The following is a 22,242-nucleotide window of genomic DNA, read 5'->3' as shown; positions in this document are numbered from 1 at the left end:
TTTTTTTATTTGACTATATTAAAATTACAATAAATTTGAAAATAATAGAAAGTAGTAATATACGGGGTTCCGTTTCATATATACGGGGTTTTAGGGAGTGAGTGAGTAAAGTGAAGAAGCCACGTGAGTCCGTTACGGAAGAAGCAAAACGGTGTCGTTTTAGCAGGCCCACGTTTTAGGGTGGAAAATCGTGGAGATCAATCAAATCCTTTACCCCCAAAATTTTCTCTTCTCTCACAGAAATTTTCTCTCAAAATCTCGCCGTTTCGCGTAACCCAAGCGCACCCCTCTCTCTCTTTCTCTCTCTACTTTCTCTCTCATCGTCGCGGTTCCTTCGCACCAAATCTCTGGATTTTCGCTATTTCCAGAGCGATCAATCGATCTCGATGACACGAATAGAATCACAACAACAACCCTTCAATTCGGAGTGATAACCCTTCTTCGCCTTTGCCACCTAAGCCCTAGAAAAAGCCCCTTTACTTTCCCGTTTCCATCGATTGCTTCAGTTGTTGTGCTCATGGCGGATTCGAGGAGGAGATCTGCGAGCGTGAGCTTGATCTAGGGTTTCCCCCTTTCAGATTGTATCGAATCTAGGGTTTTAGGGAATTCGATTTCGAATTGATGTTTCTTTTCAGGGTTGAACCTGGGATTGACTCGGATGATGGCGGATTATGCATGGCTTCGGTCTTGAGGAGTGGAAACAGAGCCGGCACATGTGGCCTGTACCTTCCAACGCGCCCACTGTAGCTCCTGATTCTGAATTTATATGCAAAGTATAATATCAATCCTTGCGAATTTCCTTTTTTCGCTATTTTTTTTTTTGGTCTTGAAAGGACCTAGAAATCTCTATAAACTTTTTTTCCCCAATATTTGTGCTTTTCATTTTGACCTAATTTTTTGGGTTTTGCCCCTTTTTGGGTCGGGGATTTCACAGCTCGATCTTAATCTTGATGAGGGTGAGGGTGAGACACGAGCTTTTGTGGGGTATCTATGTATGTCTCGCGTGTTCTGGGGTTTTTGGTCCTGCTGATCTGGTGCTTGTCTGGGTATTCTTCGTTTGTGTTTGTGTTAATTAATCCCAACATTTTTGAGAGAAAGCTAGAATGGTTTCCTTGCCGTATTGGTATGAAATTGCTTGTTGTTCTTTATCTCACTTATCATGACTGTTTTCTGATGGTTGGGTTGTTTGTTTTGCCTTTTGATCTTCAATTTATTTGTAATTGATGTTGTTTTGGCAACTTATTCAATTTCTAGTGATTTTTGACTGTCTCCATTTCCCTCTCTTAATGCATTTGCTGTTTGCGGTGATTCCAATGTGCATTTGTTATCTTCTGATTCTTCTCCTATAACCCTGATTGTTTTGTGTTATTAAATTAGCATTCTTTTTACATAACTATAATTCCCCCTGTTATTTTTTCCTATATCTGCTTCAACTACATTCAGATTCCTTTTACGCCCTTTTCTTCTGCCTGAATATTTGGTAGTTTTATTTAATCAGCATTCCTGCTCATTGCAGGATGGACGCAAGATTCGCGTTGGTGATTGTGCACTTTTCAAGCCACCCGAGGACTCCCCTCCTTTTATTGGAATAATTCGCAAGTTGACTTTTGATAAAGAAGAACGTCCAAGTTTAGAAGTGAATTGGTTTTACCGACCTGCTGATTTGAAGCTAGCTAAAGGGATTGTCCTGGAAGCTGCACCGAACGAAGTCTTCTACTCCTTTCACAAGGATGAAACACCTGCTGCATCATTACTCCATCCGTGTAAAGTCGCATTTCTTCGTCAAGGTGTTGAACTTCCTTCAGGGTTATCCGCATTTGTGTGTAGACGAGTGTATGACATTGAGAACAATTGTTTATGGTGGCTAACTGATAAGGACCACATTAATGTTAGTCTTCATACATCTTTTATTTTTATTCACTTACTTTTGTGTTTATGTTTTATTGATTGTGATCAATGGCTGTCATTGGATTCAGGAACAGCAGGAAGAAGTTGAGCAGCTATTAGACAAGACAAAACTAGAAATGCATGGGACTGTGCAATCAGGAGGCCGTTCTCCTAAACCTTTGAATGGTCCAACATCAACACAGCCATTGAAATCTGGTTCTGATAACGTTCAAAATAGTTCTTCCTTAGGTGTACAGGGTAAGGGAAAAAAGAGAGATCGTGGTGATCAGGGATCTGATTCATCTAAAAAGGAGCGGTTATTTAAAGTAGAAGATGGTGATTCTGGTCAATTTAGACCGGAGAGCATGTTAAAGTCTGAGATTGCTAAAATCACTGATAAAGGTGGACTTGTGGACTTTGAAGGAGTTGAAAGACTGGTACAACTCATGCAGCCTGATAGTACTGATAAAAAACTTGATTTAGCTGGGCGAATAATGCTTGTTGATGTAATAGCGCTTACGGACCGGTATGACTGTCTTGGCTGGTTTGTACAGCTCAGGGGTTTGCCCGTTTTGGATGAATGGCTGCAAGAGGTCCATAAGGGAAAAATTGGTGATGGTAATATGCCTAGAGAAAGTGACAAGTCTGTTGAAGAATTTTTGTTGGCTTTACTTCGTGCATTGGATAAACTTCCTGTGAACCTTCATGCACTACAAACATGTAATGTTGGGAAGTCTGTCAATCATTTACGCACCCACAAAAATTCTGAAATTCAGAGGAAAGCCAGGGGTTTAGTAGACACGTGGAAGAAACGTGTTGAAGCTGAAATGAATATGAATGATTCAAAACCTAGTTCAACCCGTACTGTTTCTTGGCCCGCAAAGCCAACAGCTTCTGAGGTTCCTCACCTTGGGAGTAGGAAAAGTGGGGGATTCTCTGAGAATATTGCAAAGAGCTCTGTTATTCAACCTTCAGTATCTAAAAATTCCCAAACAAAGCTTAGTTCTGGAGAAGCACTATCCAAGTCATCTCCTGGCTCAACGAAACCAATGACTACCTCAGGGGGCAGTAACCTGAAAGATCAAAACATCAAAGTCTTGGTTGGATCTGCAACTTCTGATCTACCTCTGACGCCTATCAAGGAGGAGAAGAGCAGTGGTTCCAGTCAATCTCAAAATAACAGCGTATCCTACTCTAGTGATGCAAAAGCTATCGGTTCTTGTAGGGAAGATGCAAAGAACTCCACTGCAGTGTCGATGAGTGTAAGCAAAATTCCTGGCAGTGCATCTCGAACTCGGAAGTCCAGTAATGGTCTACATGGGGCTGGTGTTGCTGTAGCTCAGAAGGAAAATAGCTCTGCTAAAAATTCTACCCGGAGCTCACCTTCTGAAAAGGTTTCACCAACTCAAGCATCCCATGAAAAATCACCTGATCGGTCCCTTACCGATCAAGGGAATAATCAGCGACTCATTCTCAGGTTACCAAACACTGGTCGCAGTCCTTCTAGGGGAGCTGGTGGAGGCTCTTTTGAAGAACCTGGTGTGATGTGGGGCAAAGCATCACCTCCGGCTGACAACAGAAAAATGAAAGCTAAAAGTGATTGTTTGCAAACCAATGTTGCACCAAATGTGATAAATGATGCATGTGATGGTAATGAAAAGGCTGGTGTTGATGAAGCCAAGGGTTCTCCAATGGTTGATGAGCGGTGCCGTGCTAATGAAGATGGTGATAAAGTGGCAGAGACGTCAAAACCCGCTAGTTCATCTGGATTTGTTTCCAGATCAAGGCAGACATATGATGCTTCTTTAAGCCCCATGAATGCATTAGTTGAAAGCTGTGTGAAATTTTCTGAAGCAAGTTCCTCTGTGTCTCCTGGAGATGAAGGGATGAATCTGCTTGCTACTGTAGCCGCAGGGGAAATTTCCAGATCTGAAAATGTCTCACCTGCAGTTTCACCTGAGAGGAAGTCTCCTGCAGCTGATGAATCGAGCTCAAGGAATGATTGCAAGTTAAAAGATTCTTTTGAAGCAGGTGCTCGCAACCTGGGACAGTCTGATGGTGCCGCTACTGGTGAGCATCAATTGAATACTGTTGAGCCATTGCAATTCAAAATTAATTCAATGCAACCTGTTATGACACTAACATGTTACTTTTCAGGAGATGGTGAAGCCATTGCATCCAGTTGTATAGAGAAAACTAGTGAAGGCAGAACACAAATAAATTTCTCTACTACAGATTTGTTACAGAATGCTGAAGGTCCATGCTTACAGCCCGAAACGAAAGAAGACACTTCTGAAGCTATATTGCCAGCTAAAAAGGAGACTCATGCAGAACCTGGAGCAGCACATTTTCAGGAGCATAGGTCAAGGACTTCCTCTTTTGATGATGTTCAGAAGATCGATCACATGGATGAGGGAATCACAGAGAACGAGAAAATGCTGGTTTCAAAAGCTGTTGGAACTGTTAAGACTGAAAATGAACTCGGTAAAAAATCACCTGAGTTATCTTCAGTTGTACATAATGACAACCAGATTAGTGCAGAAAAAGTGATAGGTACCAGTTTATCAGTGCAAAAAGGCTCTCCAGTCACAGAAAACTGTGAGTCCGTAGATTTGAAAAAGGAGGATGTCACTTCACCTGCTTCTGGTAATGCTTTGACGGTATCCAGGGATGAAAAGGCTGATGACATGAAGCCATTGGAGATTCAGCCTGATGAAAAACAAACGGGTCTGGATTCCCTAGTTTCAGATGGTGTTAATGATTGTGCTGAAGAGAATTCGGGTAGAAAAGATGTTCTTGTTCAGTGTTCTGGCTCAGCTGTTCACTCAGATTTTCCAGCAATTCATGGGAAAGTGAAGGAATTGCCTAAGACATGCGAGTCTAACGTAGATGGAAATCAATCTGAGGTTGCAGGAGAGTGGCATGCACACAGTGCTAATCCATCCCCAACTGTTACTGGGTCGGATGCAGTAAAGCTGGACTTCGATTTAAATGAAGGCTTTCCTGCTGAAGATGTAGGCCAAGGGGAGATTGTTAGACAAGAAGAACCTAGCACATCATCTGCAGTACATGTTCCTTGTCCGTTGCCTTTTCCCATTTCATCTATTTCCGGGGGCTTCCATGCTTCAATTACAGTGGCATCTGCTGCCAAAGGTCCAGTTGTCCTACCAGAAAACCCATTGCGAAGTAAAGTGGAACTTGGATGGAAGGGGTCAGCTGCTACAAGTGCATTCCGTCCAGCTGAACCTAGGAAAAATGCGGAGATACCCTCAAATACTAGTGACGTTACATCTGTTGATGCCACTTCAGTCAAACCTTGTCGCCCTCCTTTAGATTTTGATTTAAATGTGGCAGATGAAAGAAGTTTTGAGGATGTAGCTTCACGTGGCTCTTTAGAATCTGGACCCCACGATCGTAGCACTGTAGGATTTGATCTTGATTTAAACAGAGTGGACGAGACTCCTGAAGCCGGGTCTTTCTCTATGAGCAAACTGGATATTCCTTTACCGAGTAAACCTTCGTTGTCCAGTGGGTTGTCCAATGGTGGAAGTGTCTCAAGAGACTTTGATTTAAATAATGGGCCTGGCCTTGATGAAGTTTGCAATGAGGTTCCAGCACGTAGTCAGCAGTTGAAAAGTGCTATACCGTTTTCTACAGCTGCTCATGGCCCGAGAACAAATAGTGTTGAATTTGGGAACTATTCATGGTTTCCTCAAGGCAATTCTTATTCTGCAATTACTGTCCCACCACTTCTGCCTGGTAGAGGGGAGCAGAGTTATGTCGCTGGTGCTGGGTCACAGCGCATCATAGGTCCAACAGGTAGCACACCTTTTGCTCCGGAAATGTATAGGGGGCCTGTGCTCTCATCCTCTCCTGCTGTTGCTTATCCACCTACCACACCCTTTCCATATCCAGGATTTCCATTTGAGACCAATTTTCCATTATCTTCAAACTCCTTTTCTGGCTGTTCAACAGCGTTTCTGGATTCATCAACGGTGGGTGGTCTTTGCTTTCCTACGATGCCCTCACAGCCAGTTGGGCCTGGTGGTGTTGTCTCGTCCACATATCCCCGTCCCTATGTTATGAATCTTCCAGGCAGTACAAGCAATGTGATGCCTGACAGCAGAAAATGGGGAAGTCAGAGTCTGGATCTTAATTCAGGCCCTGGTGGTACAGATGCTGAGCGGAGAGATGATAGATTGCCTTCTGGATTGAGGCAAGTTTCTGTTCCCAATTCACAAGCCTTGATGGATGATCAACTGAAGATGTTTCAGTTGGCAGGTGCATTGAAAAGAAAAGAACCTGATGGTGGTTGGGATGGAACTGATAGATTCAGTTACAAACACCCCTCATGGCAGTAGGATCGTGGCTCTTCAGCATAGATTCTTTAGAGGAGGTCAGCCCCTTTTAAGCTCTCTGACCCTCATGAGCCTTTTAAACCTTGATTTCAAACATATTTAGTTTACTTGTCTTCTAAAACTTTTTTATTTTAGTTTGGTAGTTTTGTTTGTGGTTTCGCAATGTACCAAACATATTTCTAAATGGACAATCATGGATGTTGGAAGCTTCTCTTTAATTAGTTATTTATTTCTGTAAAAAATTTATGCTCAAATTTCTCTGTATTGAACCAGTTCGTTTTTACTGGTTGTAGTTTTCTGTTTTGCATCTTCCTCATTGAAGAATGTGCTGTTTGAAGGTTGTAATGTATTGAAACTGTTACTATTCTGGCACTATGCAGCTTTTATAAAAAATGTGAGAAAAACTGGGGATAAATTGAGTGTTGAGCCATGAAGAATACAAGCAGAGATAGAGGCAACCAATGTGCCTCTACGTTTCCGAGTTGATCAAGTGATCAGAGGTTGTATGAAATCTGCTTCCACAGATTGCCTCTTGAAGATGAGTTTTTTCCTGTGTAGATATCTAACCGAAACAGCAGCAGGTGTGATATTGCCACCTAGAATCGGAGAAATTGGCATCAAGTGTTTGACTGTGACTTTCCTGCAATGCAACAGCCCAATCCATTCTCGAGCATTTGGAAGGAGAGGATTGGATGCATGAACTGGCTAGGCTTGAGGCCAGTTTGTCTTTTTTAATCTTTTTTTTTCCAACTTTTGTTACATATATAGTTATTGCTGTAGTCTTGACTTCCGAATTTTGTCACTTATCACATTCTGGTTATTGATATATTATGCACAGGTTAGCCACCATGGCCAGTGTCTCTTCTCCCTTAACTTGAATTGGTGTGTTGAATTCTTTCTTTGTTGCGAAGGCGTGAGTGTGATGAAATATTTCAAGTGACAAAATACGTGTGCCATTTTGCTTTTACCGATCATTGAGTCTGATATCCTCTCAACAAGTTGGTCTGTTGTGTAGTTTATTTTTGTCTTTTGAGCTGTACTATGTCATCACAACCCAGCATTGCTTGTCTTTTACTATTTGTAGCATTTTTGAAGCCAGAATAAACTAGTAATAATTGTCAGAAATGTGCAGTGTTTGCCGCATATTTGTGAGTTATCAAATTATATTTGGTTTCTCTATTGATTTTTATTGTATTATAAAAACAATTTTTTTATAAAGACTTGGTGATGAGAGGTGAGAGATTCTTAACACTTATTTGATTCGAAGTTTTTGGAACGGAGGGGAGAGGAATAACTGAATGAGAACTAGAGTTCGAAAAGTTCTCTAAAATACACTAAACCATATCCAAAAACCATTAGTTGAGCATGTTGGAACAATAAAGCATCAACATACATATCTTCCATGTTAATAAAAATAATGACCACAAAACCCCACTTTTGACATTTCAGTATATTTCAACCTTTGACACCTTAAATACGTTTTCAATTTTTCTCCCTTAAACCCTTTTTGCTATTTTCCCCTTCCCATTTAGGCATGTATAAGTGTCCATCAATATTTTCCCAGATTCAACGCCCCAGACTCTGTTTCATCATTTTGTGTTTTTGACACCCTTAAATAGCAATTTGGTTGAAAGAAAAACTTCCTTTTGCAAATTGTCCCTGGTTACAATTTTTTTTTGGGGTCACATGGCGAGCTAAACGCCCAAACTACCTACAAAAAGTCCAATTGACAAAATTCATAAACAAAAATATTCTTTGTCTTTATGCTTGAAAAAGAGAAGTTAAGAATTCACAGAATTGGCAATATCTACCCCAATTTAAGATAATTCCATAATAATGCATACATCATCTCTGGTGAAAAAAAAGAGAAATTTAGCATCCTTCCCAAAAACCCTTATATTATTTCATTCTTTGATGCTATTTAGAGTCTCAGAGTATTGATTGCTTAGAAACCATTTGATTGATTAACATGATAATCATACATGCATAGTTATGCAATTTTATAGTTGATATTTATTTAAATTTTAAAAGAATATTATCCCATCGATTGGGAAAAATCTATGGTTCTCATGGAGTTCATACTCCTTCACTTGTGATAACACCTATCAATGTACTGTTAGTCAATAGTCATGCATACTATTTAGGTTTTTACTTGACAACAACTCAATACTACTAGATGGTAGAAACTAGACCTTATGAGTGTCTTAAATCCTATGTGGCAATTTGGGTCCACAAAAATTGAGTTAAGTCCTAAAATAAGTTCCTACCATTATAGATGCTCTAATGGGTTAATAACTTTTTTGAAGGGGGGGTTGTTAATAACTTAATATGCCTTGTTGTACCAAAAAAAATTGAATAATATGCCTTGAACAATTCAACCTATTCATGATTCATCTATCTAATCTAACACTTTCTAATTTGAAGGCTATTAATTTGAAAAAAAAAGGTCCATCTTAATTTTTAAATGCTGCCTCGTACCACGTAGTCATAGCTAGTGCTTTTGACCTGTGAACTCTGATGTGATATATCATATATATCATCCAATGTCTGAAGTCTGAACCTTTCAAATATAAAGAATGTCGGCTACTTAAGGTGGTTTGATGATCTCATTTTTATATATGAAAAACAGAGAATAAAATGGTCTGCAAACTGTTTCCCATGTTGTCTGCACTCTGCAACAATTCCAATCATTTAAATATATAAATATTGGGTTTCGATTCAGTGAGATATTCACCACCAATTAGAACTCTCCTCGTCATATATGCATTCGAGTTTGAGCATGAAAATAGGGTCAAAGCGTGTAGGTGTAGATCAGTACTCGTTGGTCATTTGATCAGATGGCAGATGAAAAAGTGGTAGTAGTGCTACGCCATACACACGCTACTACGTACGTTGCTGCATAAAAGTGCAAAAGGTCGTATTGGGATTGCGCCGTGAAGTAAGGGTAGTGAGGGTACATGGGACTGCTCACATGCATGGATTTATTCAACGACGCCACGCGTCAAATTACACGGTGCAGGTGGCTTCCAAGCCAAACTCATCCTAGAAAACATTTTTTTATTTTATTTTATATTTTTTGATTTCGAAAATTTTAATTGAAAAATAAAGAAAAATATAATTTTAGTATATTTGAAAAGATAATAACCTAAATGGGTTGGTTGGATGATGATTTAATTGTAACTCTAACCGTAAATGCTCTTTGAGCTCGATAGTTTTTTCAGTCTTGAACTAAGACATCGTCTTCTTGTTTGAAATTTTTGTTATATAAACTGATAAACTTGCTTTCAAACCGATAACACAAAGATTTCAAAAATGAGGATTGCTATATGGCACTGACATATTCATGTGCTTGACCCCAATGACAATCTTACACAGAACTATTGACAATTTCATTTAAATAGTTTTCACTAGCCGAATACTATTGTCGTAGGTGTCGTCGTGTACATGAATGAGTCAAGCAATACAACGATCATATTTGGATAAAAAATCGATACATAAGTACAATGCTATTAACATTGTTTCTTAATAATTGTATTAAAACTTTATAATGACAGATATATAAAAATAGAAGGGGGCGGATTCACCTTCAGTAGTGAGAGGGCAATTGCCCCCACAATATTTTTGCTACGGAATAATATAGCTAGTAAGCCCATCACCCCGGTCTAAATAGGGGTCAACATATGAGAATTAAGATGGTTAATTATGGTAACACTCCTCTATACAATACATCTTCTAATTAGATATAATACTCGTGCATTGCACATATTTATTTATAATATTTGTTAATTTTATGTATAAATCATTATAGTTTAGTTTTAATTATAAAAGATTATTAATAACTAATTAAAGTCAATTTTACATATTATTATTTAAAATATTTCTTCATGTTGTGATTAATATGAAAAAATTGATTTTTTTATAATTATTAATTAATATAATGAATAACAATATAACATATAATTTTATTAATAACTAAATAATATTGTTATTAATGTCAATGTAAATTTTAGTTTTACTTATTACTTATTTGTTCTCATGTTGTGATTAATAATGAGAAATTGAAAACCGGTACAATTAGTAATTAATTAATAAATAATATAAAAGGTTATTAATAACTAACCATTATTGTTCCTAATGTGAGTGTCAAGTCAATTTTACCATTATTTACTATTATCATTATCATATTTAATATTTTCACAAGATATCATTAATAATGAGAAACTCATCAAGACTTTTACAACTAGTAATTAATATAATGAATAATATAATTTTTTTAATTAATTTCTAACTAATATTGTTATTAATGTTAAGGTCAAGTCAATTTAACTTTTACCTATTACTACATTATCACTATTTTTCTAAGTTTTTTCTTATTGTCATTAATAATTTCAATTTAAATAATAATGATAACAATAATTTTTTTGGTACATTGGAAAGATAAATTGCTCTCTCCAGGGATTATTCCCTGGACCACCTCATCCAAACCCATATGTCTCATAACTCTTATCACTTGAGTTATCAATCGGAAACTAATAATTATTATTTTGAAATATGAGAGCTGACAGTTTTACAATAAGTAATTAATATGATGCTTAATATTAAATTTTATTAATAACTAATTAATATTTTTATTGATGTATATGAGTTGGGGAATGAAAGGTACAAGAATTTGAAGGGAATTTTGACGGATATTTTTTGGTAAATCAAAAAGATAAATATCATAATAATTTTGAATACAATGATGACATTTATGTACCATTTTTTTATTTTAAAGATGAATAAATAGGGAAAAACAAACAAACATTACTACACACCTTTTCTTACCCTTAAACTTCCTTTTACATGACCAGATATCATTTCCTCTGTTAATATAAATCCCCTAAACTTCTCTGATGGAAGAAAAACTTCCATTTTTTCCTCTGATCATGGTTCATTGATTTATGCTCTCATCATGATTCTCCCACCATTATAAACCCCACCACTCCCTCCCCTGTTTCTCTTCTGTGTTGTGTATGAGTGGTGCTTTAGAAAATACCATGAAGACATCTTCTACTACGCTTTTTCACAATCATAGCCATGGCAAAAGGGATCAGAGATGCATGAACATGGGAATGGGGATGCCTTTTGTTTTGACCTCTATTTCCATGGCCTCCATTTTCTGTTTTTTCTTCCTCTTCTCTCCAAACCCTTTGACCCTCGTGCCCGATCAAGACCGTGACGTGTTTGAAAATCATCCCCAACAAAAAGAACAACAACATGTCATGACCATGATACCAAAGCCTTCATCACCCAAACCACATAAGGGTATGTAAATGTTCAAAAATGATCATTCCCATTACCAAAATTTCTCCCTTTGATCAGTTTGGAACAATGAATTTTAACAAAGTTTGTATATTCAATTATTTTTGTTTTGTTTGCAGTGCAGAAATCATGTGACCTGTTTAAGGGTCATTGGGTTCCATCTTTAGGAGGATCATCATCCTATTACACCAATTCAAGCTGCACCACAATCCCTGAGAGCAAAAACTGTTTCAAGGAAGGGAGAAAGGACAGTGATTTTCTCAATTGGAAATGGAAGCCTGAGCAGTGTGAGCTTCCGAGGTTCGACCCGAGAACATTCCTCCACATGGTTCGCGGCAAGAAAATGGCATTCATTGGTGACTCTGTTGCCACAAACCACATGGATTCCCTCCTCTGCATTTTGTCACAGGTCAGTGTCAAATGGTACGGACTCTAAAGTCTAAAGAAATTCCCTTGTTTTTCACTCAATTACCAATTTCACTTCAAGTGCATGTTGTTTTCACACGTTGCACCCTTAGTTTTGGCTTTTGTAGAGTTGAAATTCTTTGCTTGCTTTGTAAGGGGAATGTGATTCTTGTAAAGAAGCTTGAATGTGATGTACCACATGCTTCTCTTATTTGTCTTTGTCCAATTATTTTCTTAGTTATCACTCAAGTAAATAAGTAAAACTCTGACTTTGTCTGTTTCTCCTTCAAGTGAAAAGGAGTGCAAGGGAAAAACAAAACTTAATTGAATGTGATACCACACCACATGTATCATGTGTCTTGTTTGGAACTTTTGCCTCTTGTGGGCACTCCCCTAACTCGAAAAAAAAGTATATAATCACACTTAAAGGGGAACAAAACTAAGATAGTATTGTAGCTACAAACTTTGTTCAAATTATGGTAGCTATCTGATCATGAACCTTGAAGTGCAGGGTGTAGGTACAGCATTATAAGAGTGAGGTGCAATCTATACTAAAAGAGTGCCCTAAAAGAGTTTTAAATCTTTGCATTAAAAAATAGAGCATGTGGTCCAACAAAATTCACATATGCTATTAGATTAAATTAAAGATTAGTCACAACATATGAAAGTGTATTAATCAATAGTTCTTAGAATTATGGTTAATTATATTTAATGTGATATGTCAACAATCCCATGTCTGGTGCTTTCTGATTGGAATCAGCATTAGGATTGCTGTATACTATGATGTCATGTCCATGTTTATGTCAGTACCAAGGTATTAATCATTGACATTGCATGGATTCTTCTCTGTCTTCATATTTTACTCACATGATGTGTTTGGTACTGATAAAGGAAGAAATGTACTAGAGCAAGAAGGGACAATAAATGAGAATCATTCCATTTCATGTCATAGGATCATAATCTGGGTCTTGAACATGACACTAAATGACTGTATACAATGATTCCCTTGATGGTAATAAGCTCATAGTAAATTCCTTTGATTGATATGTTTATAATGTTAAATGTGTCCCCTGAAAGTCCAAGTTTCTCTGATTTAATGCAATCATTAAGATCATTGCCATGGATAATCCTTAACAGAATTTTCATGCTCCAGATTTTGTGAATTGATTGAGAAACTCTGGCTTTCACAGGGGTGTGAATGTGACAATTTTGTTCGAACTTTTGCAGGAGGAAGCACCAAAGGATATTTACAAGGGCTCAGAAGAAAAGTTCCAGAAATGGTATTTTCCTAACCATGACTTTACTATCATGTTGCTGTGGAGCAGATTCCTCATAGTAGGTGAAGAAAGAATGGTAAACGGCACAGGATCAAGCACTTTCGACTTGCAGATAGACAAGGTAGATGATGACTGGGCTAAAGAATTACCTGAATTAGACTATGCAATCATCTCAGATGGGCATTGGTTCTTCCGAGTGATGTACCTTCATGAAGCTTCAAAATTAGTAGGCTGTGTGTTTTGCAATCAACCAAATATCACTGACTACGGCGTAGATTCGATATTCAGAATAGCTTTCAGAACTGCATTCAAATACATCAATGACTGCAAGGAGTGTAAGAAAACGGTCACATTAATGAGAACGTTCGCGCCGGCGCATTTTGAGAATGGGTTTTGGGACACAGGAGGGTACTGTAACAGGACAGGTCCTGTGAGTGAAGGGGAGGTTGATTTTGGAAGCTTTGATTGGAAAGCAAGGAATATTCAGATGGAAGAGTTTGAGAGAGCAAAGAGTGAAGGGAGGAAGAATGGGAAGAGGTTTGAAGTAGTGGATGTTACTAAGGCTATGCTGATGAGACCAGATGGGCACCCTGGGGAACATTGGGGTAACAAGTGGATGAGGGGTTACAATGATTGTACTCATTGGTGTTTGCCTGGTCCTGTTGATTTGTGGAGTGAGTTGTTGTTTGCTGTTCTTCAAAGGGAGGCTGGGATGAGTTCTGAACTTGAGGCACAAACTTAACAAAAGTATAGATAAATTCATTTGTATACAGCAGTAAACAATAATATTAGTGATAAATATCTACATTCTTTTCATTAGTATTTTTTGGTGAGCCTAAGAGTATCACCCGTGACTTGCACTAAATGGTAAGCGGTTGGTCATGAGATGTGCTCCATTCCCATGAGTGACGATCTAAACCTCGGTCTCATGGTTAAAGAATAAGGTGGGCAACCACTATCCACCATGGCACATACTCATGGTTATTCCTTTCATAAGTATAAGACAAATAAGACAACAATATAATCGTAGTATTGGTTATTTCTTTTCATTAGTATAATACAGCAATATTAATGATAATCAAGTATACGAATTTTAAATTAGGATTGCAGTTGTAATTGTTGCACTTATAGCCTATTTTATCATATATTAAAGTGAGACAGAGCATACACATCAATTTTTGTTTACAACTTTGATTTCAAATTAGGTAGTACAGAAACAATATTTTATCTATGAGAAGTTATTACTAATCAACTTCCAATACCTTTCTTCACTGTTTGAACTTTGAACAACCAATACCTTTATTCTATAGTCATTTCACCACTCCATAATAGCTTATACAGTATACTTTTGGTTAAATAATTGTATGTTCATAGCAGTTCAACCATATAATTTGATAAGTTTCTAAAGTTTAAATGATTCATTAACTTTTAAAACATGATTCAATTTTAGCTAATATATAATTTTTCATTTACTTTCACTTTACATCACACATTTAAATTTGTGTTGACTTCTATTGATTCCGAGTTTTGGGCGCAAAAGAGATAGTATGAGTAAGTGGGAAGAAATATGCAAAGTAGTTGCCAACTAGAATAAGAATTGTTTTATAAACCACCATTTGGTCAGATCCCATGTAGCTAGGAAGAAAATGTGTATTAACATGTCTTCACCTCAAAAATTCTCTTATCATAATTTTATCAATGCATTACTGATGAATTATTAAATCGATTATATTGTTCCTTCATCTCAAGTTTCATACACAAGAGGCTTATCATCTGAGGATGGCCCAGGACTTAAAGGGCTTTGATTTTGAACCCTTCCTTGCCCTTTGAGCTAATTTTGGAGTATGTGTTGTTGAGTTCAAGCTATCATTATGTGTCTCTTTAGCATGACTTTGTTTAGTCCAGAGATGCTTTTGATGTTTGGATTTTTGCATCCAAATAGTGGATTGGATTTATGGGTTTCTTCGCTTCTGAACCCATAAGTAGGTGCAAATGCGATGATCTTGATTCATGAGATTTGTTGATTAAAACTTGGGTTTAATGCTAGACTTTGTTATCGGTGGATGTAAATTGTTCATAACAAAACTCTCAAAATAGGGTAGCGGTCAAACACACTTGCCTTATGATTTCTCAGCAAATGAACATGATTTTACTAAGTATGAAAGAATCTCTTATATAGTTGAGGCCTCTTATATCTTATATACTCGAGGTCTCATTCAATCAATATTACACTCATGGAGGTTATTAGGGAAATACATGAAAAAAATGGGAGGATAAAATGTTCCTATTAATTAACCCGTCACTATTATAAGTAAAAAACTAGTTTTTAAATTCTTTCAATAAATGATGTATCTAGTATGTAGTAATGACTATACATAATTTATTCAATGAATCTAAAATGTTATTTTTTGCTTATAATAATGACCGGATGATGTATATTAATGGGAAGAGGCATTTACTAGCGTGTGCTTGGAGGATTAACTTGGACGTTTCTTGTCCACGGGTGCAAACTCGGGTCATCGACGCGTGCTCGGTCATCCGCCTTCAGAACCATTGGGTTGTCTGCGACCAAATTAACGAGTTTTAATTCATTCCCAATTATCTTTTTCTTATATCTCAATTTCACTAACTTTCTCTTTTCATCTATTTCTGTTTTCTTATCACACCACACAAAATATTTTCTATTTCTCTCGTGTTTTTTTTTTTCTATATCACTCCAGATTATCAATGTATTAAATTAAGAGTAATGATTCATTCACACCTCACTTTCTCTTTCATCGTATTTTCACTCTTTTTTCTTCTTATCTCTTTGTATTTCTTATCACATATCATATCACTCATTTCTTTTTTTTTTTCTTCCTATTTGATCAAAGTAGAGCACTTGGAGGTGGAAAAAGTGTATGGACAAACTATTATTCTTAATTTTTTCTTTGAAAGTAGTATTATTCTTAAATTAAACTTTGCATAGATGTGGTTTACCCCTTCGCAATTGCTTCATGTTTCACAAAACCATTTATTTTTCATTTGTGGATTTCATGGTATTAATTTTTATTATTTAGTATATGTTTAAAATAAGAAAAAAAAAAGTTATTCTTATTACTTTCTTTCTCTATTACCCCAACCTGGGTTTGTTGAGTGTTGAGAGAGAGTGGAGAAAATCGAAACTCCTATACCATGTTCTGCACTGAGTGAACCAATTCCCAATCTTCATTCCAAAATCCCCATCCATTCTCACCCGTCGAGTGGGTGGCTCCGCCGTGTCAGATCTGGGTTGCTGGCAGTTTCCGATGGGTTACGCAATCGAACTCTACATGGACCCAGCACTGGAGAACCAGGTTCTCAAAGCCTGGAACGTCATCGCACGCCGTCAGATCAGCACACAGCTCATCGAAATGGAGTCACGCCCTCACCTCACACAGCTCATCGCGATTCGGAAGGAAGGTGTGTTAGAATTTTATTCTAATTTGGGCTTATATTGATTGATGACTTTTTATTTTATTTTATTAAAATGAGTTGAATGTTACTTGATATATTTTCTCTGTGAACTCTTTTGTTAATGTGATCCTTTTGAACTATTTTGGGAATCACCATATGCATATAAGTTTATTGGGTTGAGCCCAATTGACAAGTGTGTGAACATTAGGTTTTCCATGTTTTATTAATAGAGGGCAGGATCCCCACTTTGACGTTCTTTAACGGCTTGTGCTCCATCGAACAGGTCAGTTTGCAAGAGACGAGAGATCAAGTGGAAGATCCTGTTTTGTCGCATATAGTTGTGTGTCGGCTTCCGCGAATTAAAAGATCTTCAAGAGGTACGCAATTTACCGTTTTATTACTGTTTCTGTTGGTGTTCTAATTCCTAGTATAGATCCAGTTAATATGTAATTTCTACATGTGGTATCAGAGTGGGTTATATTAGGATTAGAATCCCAAATTTGTAAATTTCTGAAACAATGAAACTTGGGATTTAGGGTTCATAACTATTATTTTCTTTTGAAATCAGTTTATAATGTTTTCTGGATACGAAATACAATCAATGTATGCTTTGTTCTATGAACTGTAACTGCACTCCCAAGAATTAGAGGGCTGCGTTCCTCAAATTAGAGAACTGTGCCTGCGTCGCAAAAGAAAGGCAATTACTGACTTTCTAGAATTTCTTTTTCCGGCCTCTGGGTTATATAATTTTGGTCTAGTCTAGGAAATTAAGATTATACTAGTTTAGATGAAGAAGTCGTTTTTTTCTCTTTCTACTATCCATGTTGTCTAGTGAAACATGACGCTGATTGTCATTTGATAAATGATAATTTTTTTTTCTTTTATATTTTTTTGTAAAAGATGGAAATTGTTATTCTGAATTGTTTGTATATATTGATAAGCATATGACTATATTGCAATTTGGATATAAATTGCTATGTGATTGCTAGATGATGGAAAGGCTACGAAAAAGTTGGTAAAACTCTGTAAATTTGTTAATCTTGATATGGTCAGCCTCTTGATATAAAAGAAAACAAAAGTTTTTAATGAAGTATTGGCAGTTGCGATCGGTTATGCTGTTATTCGAATTAATGCTGATATATTTTTTTTGATAAACGGTCAAATTCATTAAGAAGAAATAGCAGCAACATCCATGGATAGAATGCCCTCTAAAGCATAAGGAGCATCACCTATCCAAACAAAACATTGACCAGACAAGGCATATTTTGCCATAAAATCAGCGGCCTTATTCGCACCGCGACAAACATGACTCAAACTAAAAGAACTAAAACTAGATGACAAAGCTACGCAATCCGACACTACCGACGCTAAATACGAAAAATTAGAGGAAAACGTAGACCATGCACCAACAACTTGCATGTTATCAGTTTCAAAGACCACATCCTTAAAGCCCAAATCCAAAGCCAACCTAATTGCCCATTTGACAGCGATACCTTCAGCCACAGCAATAGTGAGAGAATGAAATTGTCGAGCAGCAGCTGAATTAATGCTGATATAAATTGTTCTATATCATATGTTCGGTTGTGGCTCCTGGTTCTCTTGAATTTAAATTCATGTACATCTTGATATGGTCAGCCTCTTGATATACAAGGCATCTTGACTTTTCTATCTTCCATTATGTGATTCAAATTCTTTTTTGGGTCTTTTATAAGAATGTAAAGGCAAAGTTCTAGCCTTGTAATTTTGAGTTTAGCATGTCAAAAGACTCTTGAATTGTTTCTTTTATTCAGCTATTAAAAAAAAAAACAGGGTGTTAGAAAATTGTTAGACAAAGGTTACTTAGCCTAGCTTGTATCCACCAATGGAAGAATTTCCTCTTTTGATTCTTATGTACACGTGGATACGTGATTCATTTTTAAACCTCCAGTAAATATGATCTTCATATGGTACATGAGTGAAAAGACATGTTTAAAAAAAAAAATTGGAGTATATCTTTGTTGTAGTTACACTAATCTAGTAAATGTCCCACCATAGTGTGCCATTTACAAAATTAGTGGGGTTACATGTTGTTTTAAATGTGATTGGGATATGATGTCATTTGGGTTAAATTGTGTTTTACCTCGCCCAAAAGGAGTTAGCTCATAATTAATTTGTAGTGACATGTTATTTTGTGGATGAGTATGACAGTAAAATTCTCACTCACAAGTGTAGAATTTTTGTAACTGTTGATTTTGTATAATACATTCTTCGCCCACAGGGGAGTTTATATTATGTGTCATCCTATAGAATTTGGGTAATTACCTGAAATTTGCCTATGTTAATTATTTTCTAGATTTGTTTTCAACTCCTATGACATTTTCCATGAATAATTATGTGAACTATATAGAGTAATTAACAAGAAATAATTATAAGAGGTGGAATGATGATTTTGAGTTGACCCTCAACTTGTTAGATATTGACATGACAATTAGTGAAACTGAGCCTGTTCTAATCACTGAAAGTACTACTAAGCAAAAGGCATATCATCAGGAGTGGTTGATGTGTCTTCACGTAATTGTAAACTGTTGTTTGGTAATTTAGTGAAGGACATGTTTATATTATTTAATATCCTTCCAAAGGATGAGAATTAAATTGTTTGTTTTGACAATGTTATGAGCTAGTTATTTTTCATTAAAAATGGCACTAAATAATGTATTTTGTTGATGTATAATGTGGATAGGAATAAAAGTGATGCATGATTACGTGTTTTAAAGACACAGAAGATACATTTCTTTTGCGACTGTGTTCCAGTTGAGGGAGAGAATTTGACTTGGGTCATAAAATTTTGTTATTTTGACATGCAACAGAATGTGAAATTTTATATATTTAACTTAGTTGGATATTACTATATTTATACCATGTCTTACATTTTATGGTATATGGTTGCATGTTTTGTTATAAGTTTTATGATAAGGGTGTGATCTTAATAGAGATTAACTGAATGTTTGCTGAAGTGTTTCTTGGGAAACATGATTTTAGGAAAATATGTATGAAGTTGAGAATGACTGTAATTTCATCTTTGGTTTCTAAAGTGCTTTTAATGGATATGAATGATCGTCACCACAGTGACTAGTTCTTGATGTTAATGGAAGGCACTTGTCGTTTTAACTTGAAGATTATTATGTTACTTGAATCAAATAGTGCATTAGGCTACTCATAAGAAGTTTATTGCATGAGTTCTTTTGAGTAACATGAAATTTTATTTTGGGATTCTGTAACAGTGAAAATTATATGCCCACAGGAGTTGAATTTTCTGAAACTGTTGTATGTGGTAGATTTTCTACGCACATGAGAACTTATGTTCAAAACTTATTGAATCCCTGTTGCCGAGACATTGAAAATTTCATCCACAGGTGTCAAATTTTCTGAAACTATTGTATATGGTATATGCTCCTCCACAGAGGAGTTTATATTCATATGGTTTAAAATCCTTTGACTAAATAAATATTGCCCATTTGATAAGTTTGATTGTGTGTTTACTCTCAATTTCATATCATAATCTTTCTTGATAAATGCCCAGATAAGATGTTTTAAAAGTTGAATTATAAATCTTCAAAATGGTAGATACCTATAAAGTGATGATCTTTTGCCATGATGGATATGAACTTTTATCCATGAGAATATGCTTAAGTTTAAACTTAAGTGAATTTTCTTCTTTACAAGAAAATGTTCATTGACTTGAAAAGTGGGAGCTATAATATGCTTTATACATTTTACTCATAATAGGTTGTACATGCATATGTTTGAAGTTTGTAGAGAATATGATTGTGCCTAATCAAGTATTGTTAGATCATATTCTTGTGTTTTATTTTATTTTAATTTATTTATGTCATGCAAGAAATTTGACAACATGAATACAAAGAGAAGCCAATTGTTTTGGTTCCGGAGTGAGAGATGTGCAAAACACTCTCTTCTTAAGAAAGTGTGATAGTTTAGTGATATTGTTAATTTATCACTTATAAAAACCTATGTAGTTTATGATTTCTTGATATGATGGGTTAGTGGGAGTTGAATAGAAATTGAGATTAAATTTATCTGTAATTGTAACTCCCATGGATATCATGATTTTGTTGTTATATGGATATGGTTAAAAATAATGATGTTAGAATGATAATATCTTGGTATGATTATAATATCTGGAGATGGCTATGTTTTCCTTGTAACAATGATCTTTCACTAAAAGATGATGTGTTCCTTTTAAGGAATGATGTTTCGTTAAGAAACATGTTTATTGTCTCCTTGGGGGAGATGGTGATGTTTTCTTGGGAAAACATTGGTCTTTAACCATAAGATGTTTTGTTCCTTTTTAAGGAACAATGTTTAATATAAAACATGTTTACTGTCTCCTTAGGGGAGATGTTGATGTTTCATGTGAAATGTGAAACATGTTTATTTTCTCCTTGGGGAGATGTTGATGTTTACTTGGTGGAAAACATTTGATCTTTCATTTGAAAGATGTTGGTTTCCTATATGGAAATGATGTTTCATGAGAAACTTGCTTGTAATCTCTTGGCGAGATTGATTGTGTTTTCTTGGGAAGACACAATGTGGATCTATACACGATAGCATGAAAATGATGATCACATACTATGCTATTTTGTGTACCTACACTGCACACTTGTGTTATGATCATGTTACTGAGATTGTTGGTTATGTAGTTATAGGTGAACTAAACTTGGAATAGTTTATCTTTGCTTATGGCTCTTAGCTAATGATTTTGTTGGCTGTGATGGTCATGTATTTTATGGTGATTATATCAGGTTGTTTATGTGGCCACAGTTGTTCAACTCTAGGGTTATAATGATTGTACTCATTGGTGTTTGCCTGGTCCTGTTGATTTGTGGAGTGAGTTGTTGTTTGCTGTTCTTCAAAGGGAGGCTGGGATGAATTCTGATCTTATGGCACAAACTTGACAAAAGTATAGTTAAATTCATTTGTATACAGCAGTAAACAATAATATCAGTCATAAATATCTACATTCTTTTCATTAGTATTTTTTGGTGAGGCCAAGAGTATTAACCGTGACTAGTGACTAGCACTAAACGGTAAATGGTTGGTCATGAGATGTGCTTCATTCTCATGAGTGATGATCAAAACCTCAATTTCATAGTTAAAGAACGAGGTGGGCAACCAGTAACCACCATGGCACATAGCCACATACTCATGGTTATTCTTTTCATAAGTATAATACAACAATAGCCATAATAATCGTAGTATTGGTGATTCTTTTCATTAGTATAATACAGAAATATTAATGATAATCAAGTATACGAATTTTAAATTAGGATTGAAGATGTAATTGTTGCACTTATAGCCTATTTATCATACATTAAAGTGAGACAGAGCATACACATCAATTTTTGTTAACTCTGATTTCATATTACATAGTACAGAAACAATACTTTAACTATGAGAAGTTACTACTAATCAACTTCCAAAAGATTATTTAACCAATATTTATCCTTTCTCCACTTTTTGAACAACCAATACCTTTATTCTATAGTCATTTCACCACACCATAATAGCTTATACAGTATAAC

General features: G+C 36.0%; 2 protein-coding genes and 1 long non-coding RNA gene across 4 annotated transcripts; all 3 read left to right on the top strand.

Annotated features, from left to right (window-relative positions):
• The first annotated feature begins 200 nt into the window (after window positions 1–200).
• LOC130739261 (uncharacterized) lies at window positions 201–7,094 on the top strand. 2 transcript variants are annotated; one of them, XM_057591513.1, is made up of 5 exons: window positions 201–773; window positions 1,517–1,888; window positions 1,977–3,957; window positions 4,045–6,283; window positions 6,626–7,094. In XM_057591513.1, the coding sequence occupies exons 1-4, from the start codon at window positions 672–674 to the stop codon at window positions 6,246–6,248; spliced, it is 4,659 nt and encodes a 1,552-aa protein (XP_057447496.1). In that variant the 5' UTR covers window positions 201–671; the 3' UTR covers window positions 6,249–6,283; window positions 6,626–7,094. The 2 variants fall into 2 exon arrangements, with proteins under 2 accessions (XP_057447496.1, XP_057447497.1); XM_057591514.1 differs by having other exon boundaries at window positions 6,539–7,094.
• Window positions 7,095–11,076: 3,982 nt separating this feature from the next.
• On the top strand, window positions 11,077–14,320 carry LOC130739260 (xyloglucan O-acetyltransferase 4). Its single transcript, XM_057591512.1, has 3 exons — window positions 11,077–11,549; window positions 11,666–11,955; window positions 13,179–14,320. Exons 1-3 carry the CDS (start codon window positions 11,258–11,260, stop codon window positions 13,968–13,970), a joined length of 1,374 nt encoding a protein of 457 aa, XP_057447495.1. The 5' UTR covers window positions 11,077–11,257; the 3' UTR covers window positions 13,971–14,320.
• A 2,000-nt stretch (window positions 14,321–16,320) lies between these two features.
• LOC130739259 (uncharacterized) lies at window positions 16,321–21,689 on the top strand. The gene is made up of 3 exons (XR_009019817.1): window positions 16,321–16,669; window positions 16,947–17,040; window positions 21,463–21,689. It is a non-coding gene; the product is annotated as an uncharacterized LOC130739259 (long non-coding RNA).
• The last annotated feature ends 553 nt before the right edge of the window (window positions 21,690–22,242 follow it).

Source organism: Lotus japonicus, chromosome 2, assembly GCF_012489685.1.
Source record: "Lotus japonicus ecotype B-129 chromosome 2, LjGifu_v1.2".
NCBI classification, from domain to species: domain Eukaryota; kingdom Viridiplantae; phylum Streptophyta; class Magnoliopsida; order Fabales; family Fabaceae; genus Lotus; species Lotus japonicus.
The sequence above is the reverse complement of the archived record's forward strand: the minus strand, read 5'-3'. Positions and strand labels throughout refer to the sequence as shown.

Excerpts from the sequence above, each read along its gene's own strand:
- LOC130739261 (XM_057591513.1), top strand. The coding sequence starts at position 672 with ATGCATGGCTTCGGTCTTGAGGAGTGGAAACAGAGCCGGCACATGTGG. Across the intron at positions 774-1,516 it reads ATTCTGAATTTATATGCAAA|GATGGACGCAAGATTCGCGT; the intron begins GTATAATATCAA and ends TGCTCATTGCAG. Across the intron at positions 3,958-4,044 it reads GTCTGATGGTGCCGCTACTG|GAGATGGTGAAGCCATTGCA; the intron begins GTGAGCATCAAT and ends GTTACTTTTCAG.
- LOC130739260 (XM_057591512.1), top strand. The coding sequence starts at position 11,258 with ATGAGTGGTGCTTTAGAAAATACCATGAAGACATCTTCTACTACGCTT. Across the intron at positions 11,550-11,665 it reads ATCACCCAAACCACATAAGG|TGCAGAAATCATGTGACCTG; the intron begins GTATGTAAATGT and ends TTTTGTTTGCAG. Across the intron at positions 11,956-13,178 it reads TCCTCTGCATTTTGTCACAG|GAGGAAGCACCAAAGGATAT; the intron begins GTCAGTGTCAAA and ends GAACTTTTGCAG.